This window comes from Protopterus annectens, chromosome 2.part1 (genome assembly GCF_019279795.1).
Source record: "Protopterus annectens isolate FY-2018-M chromosome 2.part1, PAN1.0, whole genome shotgun sequence".
In the NCBI taxonomy this organism is placed as follows: domain Eukaryota; kingdom Metazoa; phylum Chordata; order Ceratodontiformes; family Protopteridae; genus Protopterus; species Protopterus annectens.
The window spans coordinates 1881437160-1881449636 of NC_056729.1; the positions used below are offsets into that span (position 1 = coordinate 1881437160).

At 41.6% G+C, this 12477-nt stretch overlaps 1 protein-coding gene across 1 annotated transcript in view; it reads right to left on the minus strand.

The window, feature by feature from the left end:
- The window catches only part of LOC122794679 (Alstrom syndrome protein 1 homolog), a 239043-nt gene that overhangs the window by 81289 nt on the left and 145277 nt on the right, over nucleotides 1-12477 (minus strand). Inside the window, exon 2 of the mRNA XM_044063308.1 lies at nucleotides 5920-5983. Coding sequence (XP_043919243.1) covers nucleotides 5920-5983 — 64 coding nt within the window. The remainder of the gene's footprint in view (nucleotides 1-5919; nucleotides 5984-12477) is intronic.

Genomic DNA, 12477 nt, shown 5'->3' on the forward strand with positions numbered 1-12477 from the left:
ATCCAACCCAGTTTGGTTTCAAGGGCAGATAATGCCTACCTAATCTGGTAGACTTCCTTGACAAGGTTACCAAGGCATTGGATGAGGGCAAAATGGTGCATACTGCCTACCTTGACCTGACTAAGACATATGACACAAAACCCTACTCAGACACTGTAAACAAATTCATGGATATATAGACATAAGCGCCTATGATATGTGCAAAATTGCCAGCTGGCTCTCATATAGGACCCAGGTAGTTAGAACAGGGGGAGACCTCCTCCACAAAGAGGCTGGCCACAAGTGGAATCCCTCAGGCCTCTGTGCTGGGTCTGCACAATTTTGGTATCTACTTCTTGGAAGTCAGGTCAATGTCAAGGGCCTCTGACTGAGCAAGTTTACAGATGATTGCAAATTAGGAGCAGTCATTGAATGCAACCAAGACACTAACATCCTACAGGAAGGACTAACGCAGATAAATGGCTGGTGCCAAAGCAACAGCTTAAAACTCAATGCCAATAAATGCATAACAGTACCCTTTCAGAAGTCAGTCACCCTAAGGAATTATCTCATCATTTGGGGGTCATCCCTAAGAGTAGAACCAGTAGTCAGGAATTTGGGTACATATGTAGATAACAAAAAAAATTATCTACTCAACATAACGTTCCATCTGGGTTGTCCGTTCTGATTCTTCTTCAACTAGTGGGTTCTGATCCAGCCCTCAGATCCAACTCAGCTATCTTTCACAGCTCATGGTTACTGGAAACTCTCAAGCTCCTCCCTTATCCCCAATGCTCTAGTTCCCTACCATACCTCAGATCTCATTTGCCGCCTTCACGTATGGACGTGGTGTCTGTTAGCTCTTAAGCTTTAGTGCTGTTCTTGTGAATTAAGTATGACATTTATATTTACATCTATCCTTTCCAGTTACATTCTATATTATATATTCCTCCCTTATCCTTCCTACACTTAATCAGTGTAATTTAGCATACCATTGTTGATGATCGTTTCTCCTTTGCTCTTAACCGATACTCTTGTAATCACTTTTCCAATTACCATGGTTGGTAATTTTTCTTTCTTTCTCTCCTTTATAAAAAATGTTTTTCCTTTCTATTATTAATGCTGTATTTTTCACAGAAAGGCTTCAGGATTTAACAAGTGTACAGACTGTGGCCATAAAATCCCAATCTCTCGTTCTGATGCACACGATTCTTGTGTGTACGGTTTGGGTCCGGCTCATTTAATTTAGTCAGATCTTGTTTGCTGATCTTTTTGCTTTTTTAAAGACTTGGAAACAATCATAATATGAGAAATCAATATTGGTTTCTCAAAAGACAGGAACATTGGTTCCCCTAGTATCTTTTTGTTCTTCCAGAAGTCTCAAACAAAATGCTAGGGGGTTGGAAGCAGGGGAGTTGAGGAAGAATTAAAATGGACAACAGATGGAACATTATAGTGAGTACATTACTTTTTATCTGATGTTGTTAACTTTCATTCATTCTTCAAAAAGTGGGACAAAGTCCCCAACTACCTAAACCCAGGGAGGGCTCTAAGAAGGATATTCCTGAGACTGTTGAGCTGAATGCTTCTTTTCTATTTGAGACCAGATCCAATTTGCAATGAGTAATGAAGGATTGAGGATTATCCCAAGTTGCAGTTGCACAGATATCATATACGGAAGATATGGACAGAAATATTGATCAAGTGGCCATGGACCTGGATGAATGGGCTCTTAAAGGTTTTGACAAAGACAAACCCAATTTGTTGTAGACAAAGGAAATGTAATCAGTCATTTGGCTAAAGTTACTTTGGTAACCTGTTTGCCTAATTTTGATTCTGCAAAGGAGACAAATAATTGATCTGATTTTTTTTTTAATTATCTGTTCTGTGTGTACAAAAATGTAATTGTCTGTGAACCATCCGACAAATCTTCTCCTTTGGCCGTGAAATTTGGAAAGAAAACTGGGAGACTGACAGACTGGAGGGATTCTGAATCCACCTTAGGAAGGAAAAACGGGTTGGTTTGTAACAATACTCTATCTTTATGGAAATTTAAATGCAGGGGCTTCAAAGACGTGGCTTGAAGTTCAGAGACTCTGAGCAGAGGTTATGGCTACTAGAAAGATAGCTTTCAAGGTTAAAAGTTTTAGATCACACTTCTCTGATGGTTCAAATGGAGACTGAGTTAAAGCTTGCAAAACTAAATTCAAGTCCCACGGTAGAGTTGCATATTTAAAAGGGGGTCTAAGAAGAAAAGTTCTGCTTATAAAAGTCTTGCAAAGTTTTGAAGACACTAAGGGGGAATTATTTACTTCTATGTGAAAATTAGAAATGGCAGCTAGTTGTACTTTAACAGTTGAGGAGCTAGCCCCTTCATTAAAAACTGTAGTCAAAAACTTTAGGTACTGTTGCTGAAAAGGGATCAGTGCGTCATTGCTGTGCCTCAAAAGCAAATATTTTCCATTTACTTCTGTAAATTTCTAAGTGGAAGCTTTGTGGGAAGATAAAATAATGTGATGTACAGGGGAGGAGAGCTTGGCTTGCCAAACTATCAATGGAAGTGGAGAAAAGTACAATTGTGTACACTTACCATAAATGTAGATGTTCGAGTGTATTCACTGTTGCAGTCATTACCTAAATGATGTCAGACAAAGCCATCAGTATGCGAAGGGGGGAAACTAGATCTGAGGTATGGTAGGGGACTAGAGCATTATGGGTATAAGGGAGGAGCTCGAGAGTTTCCAGTATCCATGAGTTGTAAAAAGTGGCCAAGTCAGATCCAACTCACTTCTTGAGGAATGAATGAAAATTGACAACATTAGATCATGGCTTTCGGGCAACATGTGTCTAAACTAGTAAGGCAATCATTTTGTGTTTCTCAACTTTCAAACAAGGGCATGGCATCTGGGTCCAAGGAAGCCATAATTCCACTGTATTTGGCCCTCATTACACCCATTGTTGAGTACAATGCTCCCTTTGGTTTGTAACTGACTAGGCACATGCAACAACTGGAACATCCACAATGGCTCCTTACAAAAACAATACAGAGAGTAAACAGCATGTCCTTAGCAGATTGCCTCAGAGCCTTATTTCTATACTTTGTTTCCTACAGACTGTTGAGAGACAATCTATGCCTGGTATATAAGATATCCTTGGATCCCACTCTGATGGCTGTTTTGCATATCCTCAAAATGAAGAGCACCAGAATTACTTGATCTAATGATTTAAACTTTGCCTGTGAAATAAATAGGATAAGTTTCGGAGCAGGCTTTCCATCCATGTGAAGCAGAGCTCTTCCCTAACTCTATTCATAAGAAGCCTGGACTAGTGGAAGGGAAACTGGCAATACAACCTGCGTCTAGCACCTAAAGCCTAGTATGAACCTATGAACCTATAACCTCGAAAAAGGGCATAGCAAAATTAATTTAAAATGGGTGGCGAAAGCCAAATACACTCTGGCTAGGCTTATAAATACCCTAGGGCAGATAGCCTAGTATGAACCTATGAACCTATGTCTCTAATGGACAGAGATAGCCTGTGAATCTTGCCCTAGCTAACAGATACCCCCTGAAATAACCTCTAAGGCACATAAACTTGCAGGATACAATTGGGATGCTTGGTTAGGCTTATAAAGGCCCCACTGTCTGTTAGGCTAGTATACACCTACAAATTGCATGTAGGTGGTAGTGGGGTGGTTTTTAGCTTGTACTCTGGAGTGGAATTAGGCCATCCCACAAGTTTTGAAATACAATATCTTCTAATACAGAAGATCAATACCAGAATGAATGACAGATGTGTGGCTATTTTTAGACAGAAGAATTTTGGTTCAGAAATATTAGGTTTCTTCTGTACTGCACATTGTAGAGGCTGCTTTTCCATTTGATCAGTGTTTAAGAGGACTACATTTTTACCACAAAGATATTTAGTATTTAATAAACATATTACCACTGGTGCATCAAAATGCTAATATTATTGCTGCAACTAATTTGTTAGCAGCCCACTCTTGCTGGATCTAGTACTTTGCATGTAACTGCATTTCTAACATATTTTGTATTACAATGGTGTGTCCCAAAACACACATCAGTTTCATAATAAAGCCACATGATCCATAACATTATGTAAATTACATTACTATACAGTAAGTCAGTTGTAACCACAGTCCAAATGTAATTACTGTGTATTGTGATGTAACAATTTTTTTAAGACCCCCCCCCCCCCAACATTACAAAACGGAGCTGTCCTTTTCTGAGTTACTGTGAAGACTTGGAGAGCTACTCCCATCCACTTTGTCATCCTTTTAGACTTGCAAGTAGCTGCAAACGTCTGCAGTCTGACTAATATCAATCAAATGTCTTTACTTACTTTGTTTACTTGCTAATTCTCTCCCTTGTTTGCTGGACATTATACTGCACTGCACCAGTTTCAGTTAATCTGCCTGGAAGTTATCACTGAGGATTACTGCTACAAGTTGCTAATCAATTGCTTTATGTAGTCCAGGGCTTGATTCCTTCAGCTTCCGTTTTCTTAATCTGTAACTCTGAGCAAGTCATTTAACCAGACTGTGCACCCAAGTTGCCCCTGAAAGTGTGTTATTGTGGCCAGTGGGCTTACCTGGTTAACAAATTAAAAAGTAATAAACAAAAATAAGCCTAAAAGACACATGAAAAGTGCACTAAAAACAATATGCGAGAATTCCCCACAGTAGCAGAATGGATTCTGCAGCTTTACTGAATAATAGTGTCAATCCTGCTGAACATTGCAAACTAAGTAATTACCTACACTGCTGAAACCAGCAGAAGGCAATCATGCTTTTTTACTCCAGTGAAGTAAACAGAGTGCAAGTGGTATGCCCCTTTAAACTGTCCTTGTTAGTCTCACTAATCCACCTAAACCAGTTGTTACAGTTAAAACTGACTTTGGACTAATGCCAGCCTCACTGACATGCAACTAACTAAGGTAAGTCCCTACCTTATGGAGTTTCTGAAATGTAAAGATATTACTTCATTATGACATTTCCTAAGAGGCTACCATCAGATATGAAAATACGGAATGGCACAATATGCAGATGCTTTCTTCCAGCTGTGATGCGGGCTGCACACAAAACTACCCAGGCACACCCCACATGAGGAACTTTCGACTGCTACTATCCTTCATGTCTGTCAGGTACTGTAAGAAATCTCTCTTCTCAATGTCTCTGGGTGACAGACTTGAACCTCTGCTTGCCAAGTATTGTTCCTATGTAATGTATTCAGGTAGTCAATTGCAGAGATTATCAAAGCAGTGATATGACATCACATTTCACTGGATAAATGCTAACTAAAATGTGAATTCAGATCAAAGTTATGTACTGATGAGATACATGCTCATTTCTTCAGTGTTATGTGATCACTTTGTTACTATATTTAGAGATGCAGGGATATGAATACAATGTGCTTACTCCTTTGTAGAAACATTACATTACGTACTGTAATAATTTTAATTGGTAAGGACTTGATCAGTCAGTTCTGACTGATTAAGATCCCCAATCACTGTGAATACAATACTATTTACTGTATACATAATACAGGCAAAACAGGTCTACAGTTAGTGGAATATGGTCTAATGGCCAGACAGCATTAGTAAAGACATGTGTGTCAAGTGCAGTAAACAGAGCCAATGTGCTCCAACCTTTTAACAGATTTATGTTCTCAGGGATAATCTGTATAGCTCTCATGATGTCCCGATAAATGGGTGATGGCAAATGTTTTTACAAATGCTACAAGCAGACAGGTACAGAGAACAGAAGTGGAGGCAACTGTTGTAAAACAGAGCTGAAGGAATGACAGCAATGCATGATGGAAGAATCTTAACTTGGAACACTTGATAATTTAACTGTAATTCAATCATCTATGTACAAAACAGTAAACATGACAGAAAAGGGAAGTGGAACAGACTACATACCGTTTCGATCTGCTAACCATTTCCTTCCATGGAATTGACCTCTTCTTCTCTAAGAGTGCAATATCTAAATAGAAAAAGCAACTACACTCACTAGGGAATTAAGGTTCAGAAATAAATACATTTATGACATTACTTGCTGCAGATCAATGCTATCAATTTAACTGAAGAACATCTGGCTAGAAGTGTTGGCAAAAGCAGAAGTTTAAGTTAAAAAGCTGTACCAGCTTAGCTGACAGCCTTTAGCACCGTCAGAACGTTCACAAGTGTGGGCGATGACCTGAACCTCAAACATAGTCATTGCTACACCAATGACTATGAGCAAATGACAACTAACGCCATTAATACAGCTTTAACAAATGCATTCTTTTTTATTACCTTTGATAACTTGGAAGGTGAAACTTCTCTTCCCATTCTTAACTGCACAACTACTTTCACAGAGCAAAGCAGCATAGGAGTTACCTGCAAACCCTCTGAAAATAATCTGTATCCACTGAAATAATTGCAATTTATTATACTTTAAAAATCCGCACATAACTAAAGAGTCTCTGTATGTAATTGGTAAAGGCTAAAACCAGTAAACACATGCATATATGTTGTTATCCTTTCACAGCCATAACTAGGTCACCAGGCATCCCCTCAACTCAATACTAAGGGCAAAAAGAAAAAAAGGTCTTCCTTGAAGCTGAGACTCAAATGTTTTTAAACAGACAAACTGGAGGGAAAAAGGGCTTTCCAAAATTTGCAAATCAAAAAGAGAAAAAGCTATATAAAATAAATAAATAAATTTGGAGGGGGCAGCTTAGAGTGTCAGTAACTGAATATGCATTTTGGTTTGTTTGTGTCTTTCGGCTTTCCCCAGTTAGGGGTTGCCACAGGGGAACTCCGGTCCGCTAATGATTGGTAGTTGATTTTTACGTGCCAAGTTACCAGCCCTGATGCACAACCTTCAACGAAGGTACGTCCATTCAAGCATGTCTCCACGCAAAAGAAGCTCTAGCTGAGAATCGAACCAGACAGCGTCTTACTGTAAGGCGACAATGCTACCGCAGCACCACCACCACGGGATGAATATGCATTTTGCTTACAGCTAATAAATGCTTTAATTTAAGAAGCCACAATATCACTAGCAGCTTCTTAAATGAATGCCAGTACTTTACATAGGTCCCATCAGCAACTGCCAATTACGCCTCTAACTGCTTTAACTCTAGGCAGGACACCCCCTTTGCATCAGTCAGTCATTTGTAGCAGGTGGTTACCTCTTGGAAGGGAAGAAGAAGGAAGTCCTATATTACAGAATCTGGAACGTCTGAAGTAAAATATGGCTCTAACTGATTCGGTCATGTTGACTAATGTCGCCAAAAATGGGCAGGGGTTGTTACCGGTGATAAGTGGGTTAAGGACCTGGCCTACTCTGACCCACGCCAGGGACCCTTGCTAACGGTGGGAGGTGAATATGTCCTGTATTGGCCAGTGTGTGCCCGCCATAAAGCCCAGCAGCCCTGGGTCAATAAGCTACTGGCTGGCCAGTGTCTAGTTGCCCAGCCTGGGTTACCTGGGATAGCTCTGTTGAGCGAAAGCTGGACGTAAAACCAACCAACCTGCCAAACATGAACTGAGAATTGCTATGCTTAATGTAGGTTCACTGATGGAACATAGCTTGGAAGTGGATTACTTGATGATACGGAGAAGGCTGGACATCTTATGTATCCAAAAGACAAGATAGAAGGGCAGTGCAGCAAAACCACTTGGCTTGGGATCCAGAGTCTACTACTCAGGTGGAGGGCAGGCTAGAAATGATGTAGAAATTGTGGTGAGAAAGAGGCTTCAGAAGGCAGGAAAGGATATTATCAGAATTAATGACAGACTCATGGCAGTCAGACTCCTGTGTAATGATAGGGCAGTAGTCATAATCTCAGCCTATGCCCCACAGCAGGGTTGTGATAGTGAGGAAAAGAGTTCATTCAGACAGCAGTTGCAGGACCTACTAGATAAAGCAGGACAATATGAATTGGTGTTGATAATGGGTGACTTGAATGCACATATTGGGACAGAGAGAACAAGATATGAGGACTGCCTGGGCTCACATGGGTGGGGCAACAGGAATAAAGGAGGAGAAGCCATTCTAGACTTCTGTCTCGCAAATGGCTTGATAGTAGCCAACACATGGTTCAGAAAGAGAGAGAGTCACAAGATCACATACAAGAGTAGTCGATATGCAACTCAGTAGACTTCCTCCTAGTAAGGAAAAAGCACTGGGGTAGAATCCATGATTGCAAAGTCATCCCCAGTGAAACAGATGGCCCACAGTATAAACCACTAGTTGCCACAATCATCTGCAAGCAGTAGTCAGAGAAGGCTCTAAGGTCAACAGACACCAGGCTGAAGACCTGGAACTTGACTGGAGAGAAAGTACAACAGTTCAAGGAATTACTCATAGCTTTAGCACCCCAAGAAGAGCAGGAAATAGGTGGAGTTGAAGAATAATGGCAGGCCTAAAAACAGCATGTGTTAGGACTACAGAAAAGATATGTGGCTGAGCTAGGTATGGAAATAAGGTACATAAGGAAAGCTGGTGGTGGAATGCAGAAGTCCAGGAAGTCATCAGTGCAGGAAGAAGTGGGAGACAGAAAAGACTGACCAGGCTAGGAAGGACTACTGGTTGGCTAAGAAAGAAGTTGAAATAGCAAAGAATAGGGCATCAGAGGCACTATACCAACTTCCGGAAAGTGACTCAGTAAGGGGCACAAAGAAACAACATCAGGTTGTAAGGCAAAGACAGAAAGATAAAGAAGATAGTCATACACTCTTCATAAGGGATGTCAGCAACAACCTGCTCACCAGTCCAGAGGACATCAAAGGCAGACGGAAGGAGTATTTCCAGCAGCTTCTGAAAGAAGAAAACCCCACAGAAGCTGTTCTGCCCCAGAAACAGCCCACGATGAGAGAAGAGGAGGAGCTCATTCTAGAAGAAGTAAGAACAGCACTAAGGAAGATGAAGTCAGGGAAAGCAGCAGGCTCAGATGAGGTCACAGCAGATATGACAAAGTTACTGGGTGGGACAGGGGAGAAATGGCTCCTGAGGGCACTAATAGCAGTGTGGAGAGAAAGGCATATCCCAGATGACTGGAGAATAAGCATACTCATGCCAGTGTACAAGAACAAAGGGGACATCCACAACTGTGGGCAGTACAGAGGCATCAAACTCCTATCACATTGCATGAAAGTCCTGGAGAGGGTGACTGATAAATGGATACGCAGAGTAGTAGAATGTAAGATGGGAGATGAGCAGTTTGGAGTCAGATCAGGATGCAGCACAATTGACTCGATGTTTGCAGTGAGACAGATGCTTGAGAAGAAGCTAGAGATGAGGAGAGAGTCCAACTGGGCATTCCTAGACTTGGAGAAAGCATATGACAAGGTCCCAAGAAAGCTGATCTTGGCAGTACTCCGGTGGTTTGAAGTCCCAGAAACATTGGCAGAATTAGTGCAGGCTATGTACAAGGACCTAATGACTCATGTACGAACAGCATTCGGCCTCACAGAGGGGTTCCCAGTGGGAGTGGGTGTACATCAGGGTTCAACTCTGAGCCCACTGCTGTTCATACTGGTGATGGACTACATTAGCAAACAGGTTGGCGGGGATGGATCAACAAAGCTGCTGTAAGCAGATGATGTGGCAGTACAGGCAGACTCTGAGCTACAACTTCAGCAAAGGACAGGAGAATGGAATGCAAAGCTGAAGGCACATGAGATGAAACTAAGCACAGATAAGATGGTGGTAATGGCAGCAAATTGGGGAAATCAGAAGATGCTGAGAATAGAGACAGAAGAGAAGATAGTGGAACAGGTAAACAGCTTCAAGTATCTGGGAGGGGTAGTTGAGGAGAAGGGTAGTCTGAATGAAGAGGTCAAAGCTAGAGTCAGAGGGGCTGCAGCCAACTGGCATAGAGTATCAGGTGTAGTCTATGACAGAAGAATGCCAAAGAAGCTGAAAAGTAAGGTGTACAAGACAGTGGTGTGAACAGTACTACTGTATGGTGCAGAAACCTGGGCAGTAAAGACAGAACAGTTTAAGAAGCTAGAGGTGATGGAAATGAAGTGCCTGAGTGTGGTGGTAGGATACACACTGTAGGACAGACGAAGAAATGAGGACATAAGAGCAGAAGCCAAAGTAGCTCCAATTGCAGAAAAGATCAAAGAGAACAGATTATGCTGGTTTGGGCACATGTGTAGAAAAGCAGAAGGCAATCTGGTGAGGAAGATTTGGGACAGACAGGAAGAAGGTAAGAGGAGGTGAGGACATCCAGCAAAGAGGTGGATGGATTGAGTGACAGAAGATCTGCGACAGTCAGGCATGAGTATCGAAGAAAGCAGAAGTATGGCACTGAATCGAGAGAGTTGGTGACAGTGAACGTGATACCCCGACTCCATGTAGAAAAATGGGAAAAAGGGGGCTGATGATGATGGAACGTCTGAAGTAACCTGAAAAGCATGAGATAAAAGGGCTAAACCATAACTGGTCATATCAGGTCTGGTAATTCACAGCCCGAAAGGCCAGAGTAGCAGCAGTGTAGAACTTTTTTCCCAATCTTTCCATTGTTGTACTGTCCTCGCAATAGGGAAGCAGTTTATTGGAAGGCTTATCAGAAGAAACAGAAATAACACAGGAGTCATCAGGTATGTTATAAATAATTTTTTTAGGGGAAAGGGTGGTGAGAATCAGGTGACTGAAAAGCTGAAAATGTATCCAACAAAGCAACAAGAACAGGACTAACAGTAGAGGGCTTAGAAGACTCTATTTGGAGGAATTCATATAACCTTTTCAGAACATCAGAAATCTGGGTGTAATCTCACTAAAAAAAATTCCATCATACCAGAGATAGTATCCCCAAAGGAAATCTCCTCAAAAGGAGAGTCTGGACTATAGAGCCCTCCTCCTCAGAACCATAATCCAATGGAGAGGGAATCTGGGAGGAACAGACCAAAGGCTCTTCATCAGAGTCGAAGTCCTCATCGGAAGAGTCCTGCGCCCTGGGCCTCTTAAGTGGAGTACAGGACCAACCGGGGTGGTGGTGGGGTTTGGGGACAGAGACTCACTGAGGGGGCTTCAAAGCCATGACAGCATTAAATAATCACCGTGTACAACCCTGCCATTCATGCAGAGGATCATTAGGAGCAGGGGAATATGCTTTGTCTTCTGCTTCTTCTTTAAAGGGATGTCTACCTACAAATCTTAGGAGATTTGGACCCCTGCTGGCACTCAATCAACGATGTGGGAATCTCCTCCCTAACAAGAATCCATTGGACATTCCTCAGTCCCTTGGATATGAACAGCTGTGGAGGAGGTAGTACAGAAGTAGAATCTGACCTAACTTCTTTAGCCTTCTTAACACACGGCTGACCCTTGGGCTGGGATGACTCCATCATTGCACCCTGCACCAACTGGTTTTCCAGGTAGATGGATAAGGAGGAAAGATGACTATGCAGAGTTTTAGGGACAAATGTCTGACAAATAGGCACAATGTATGGCTGTGCTGTGAGAAGCACCTAAGCAAACAAACAGGACTCATGACGGCCCTTATGGGGAATTTGTCTCCTACACTGGCATTTTATCTTTCTGGATGACTTGTAACCTTACAACAAACAAGGAAAAGGCAAGATAAGAAGAAAACCCCCAATCTGAAATGGATTGGCAACCAGTAGACCAAGGAACATTTAGACAGATGATCAAAGATGGTGTTCGGACTGGTGGCAAAGAATTTCTGAGGATGGTACATCTGTACATCACCTTTATGCCCTACACCATGAGCAGGGAGCATACGTGTGATGTACAATGTCCCTATTACAACCAAAGGCTTTGGTATACTGGCTGAACACTGGGCTACCCTTGGCAGGGGATCCCTAGTGTAATGAATACTACAATAGTGAAATGGAAGGGAATACTACAATAGTGATATGGAAGGGCATCTTGTGTGTATTTGTGTGAAATAAGTAAAAATACTTGGGCTACCGTGCATATGTTAGTGTGAAACATACCTGAAGTACATTACTATGTCTGTATTTTTTTCTTTTTACGACAATCAGATATGAGATATACACAGTCAACAATAGAGCTACAATTGCTAGGTATGGGAGCTGTCTGTGCATTAGAATGATTAACTTGATCACTACAACAGGATCAATCAATCATTAGTCTGGCTTAGTAGGACTGGTATGCATTTGTGTAAAGAAAGTTAGAATACTGTACTATGGCCATTTTGTTTACCATAAAAGGGACATTTGAGAAGTATGCAATCAAGTGGCAGTAACTGATAGTTATGGACAACGGTGAACTGTAATAATAGCAGTCTGATTGGTCTTGTGGTATAAAACAATTAGGAAGGTGAGCCCCAAACAACATGCACATTTGTGTACAGTAAAAAAAAAAAAAAAAAAAGTATGAGGCGATCATCGTTTGAAAACTGCCCAGGACCCAAGGTACATTAAATCCACCACTGTTATTGATCTTGATTCATTGTAATCCTGATTGGCAGCATAGCAGACACAGTACACAAAGAG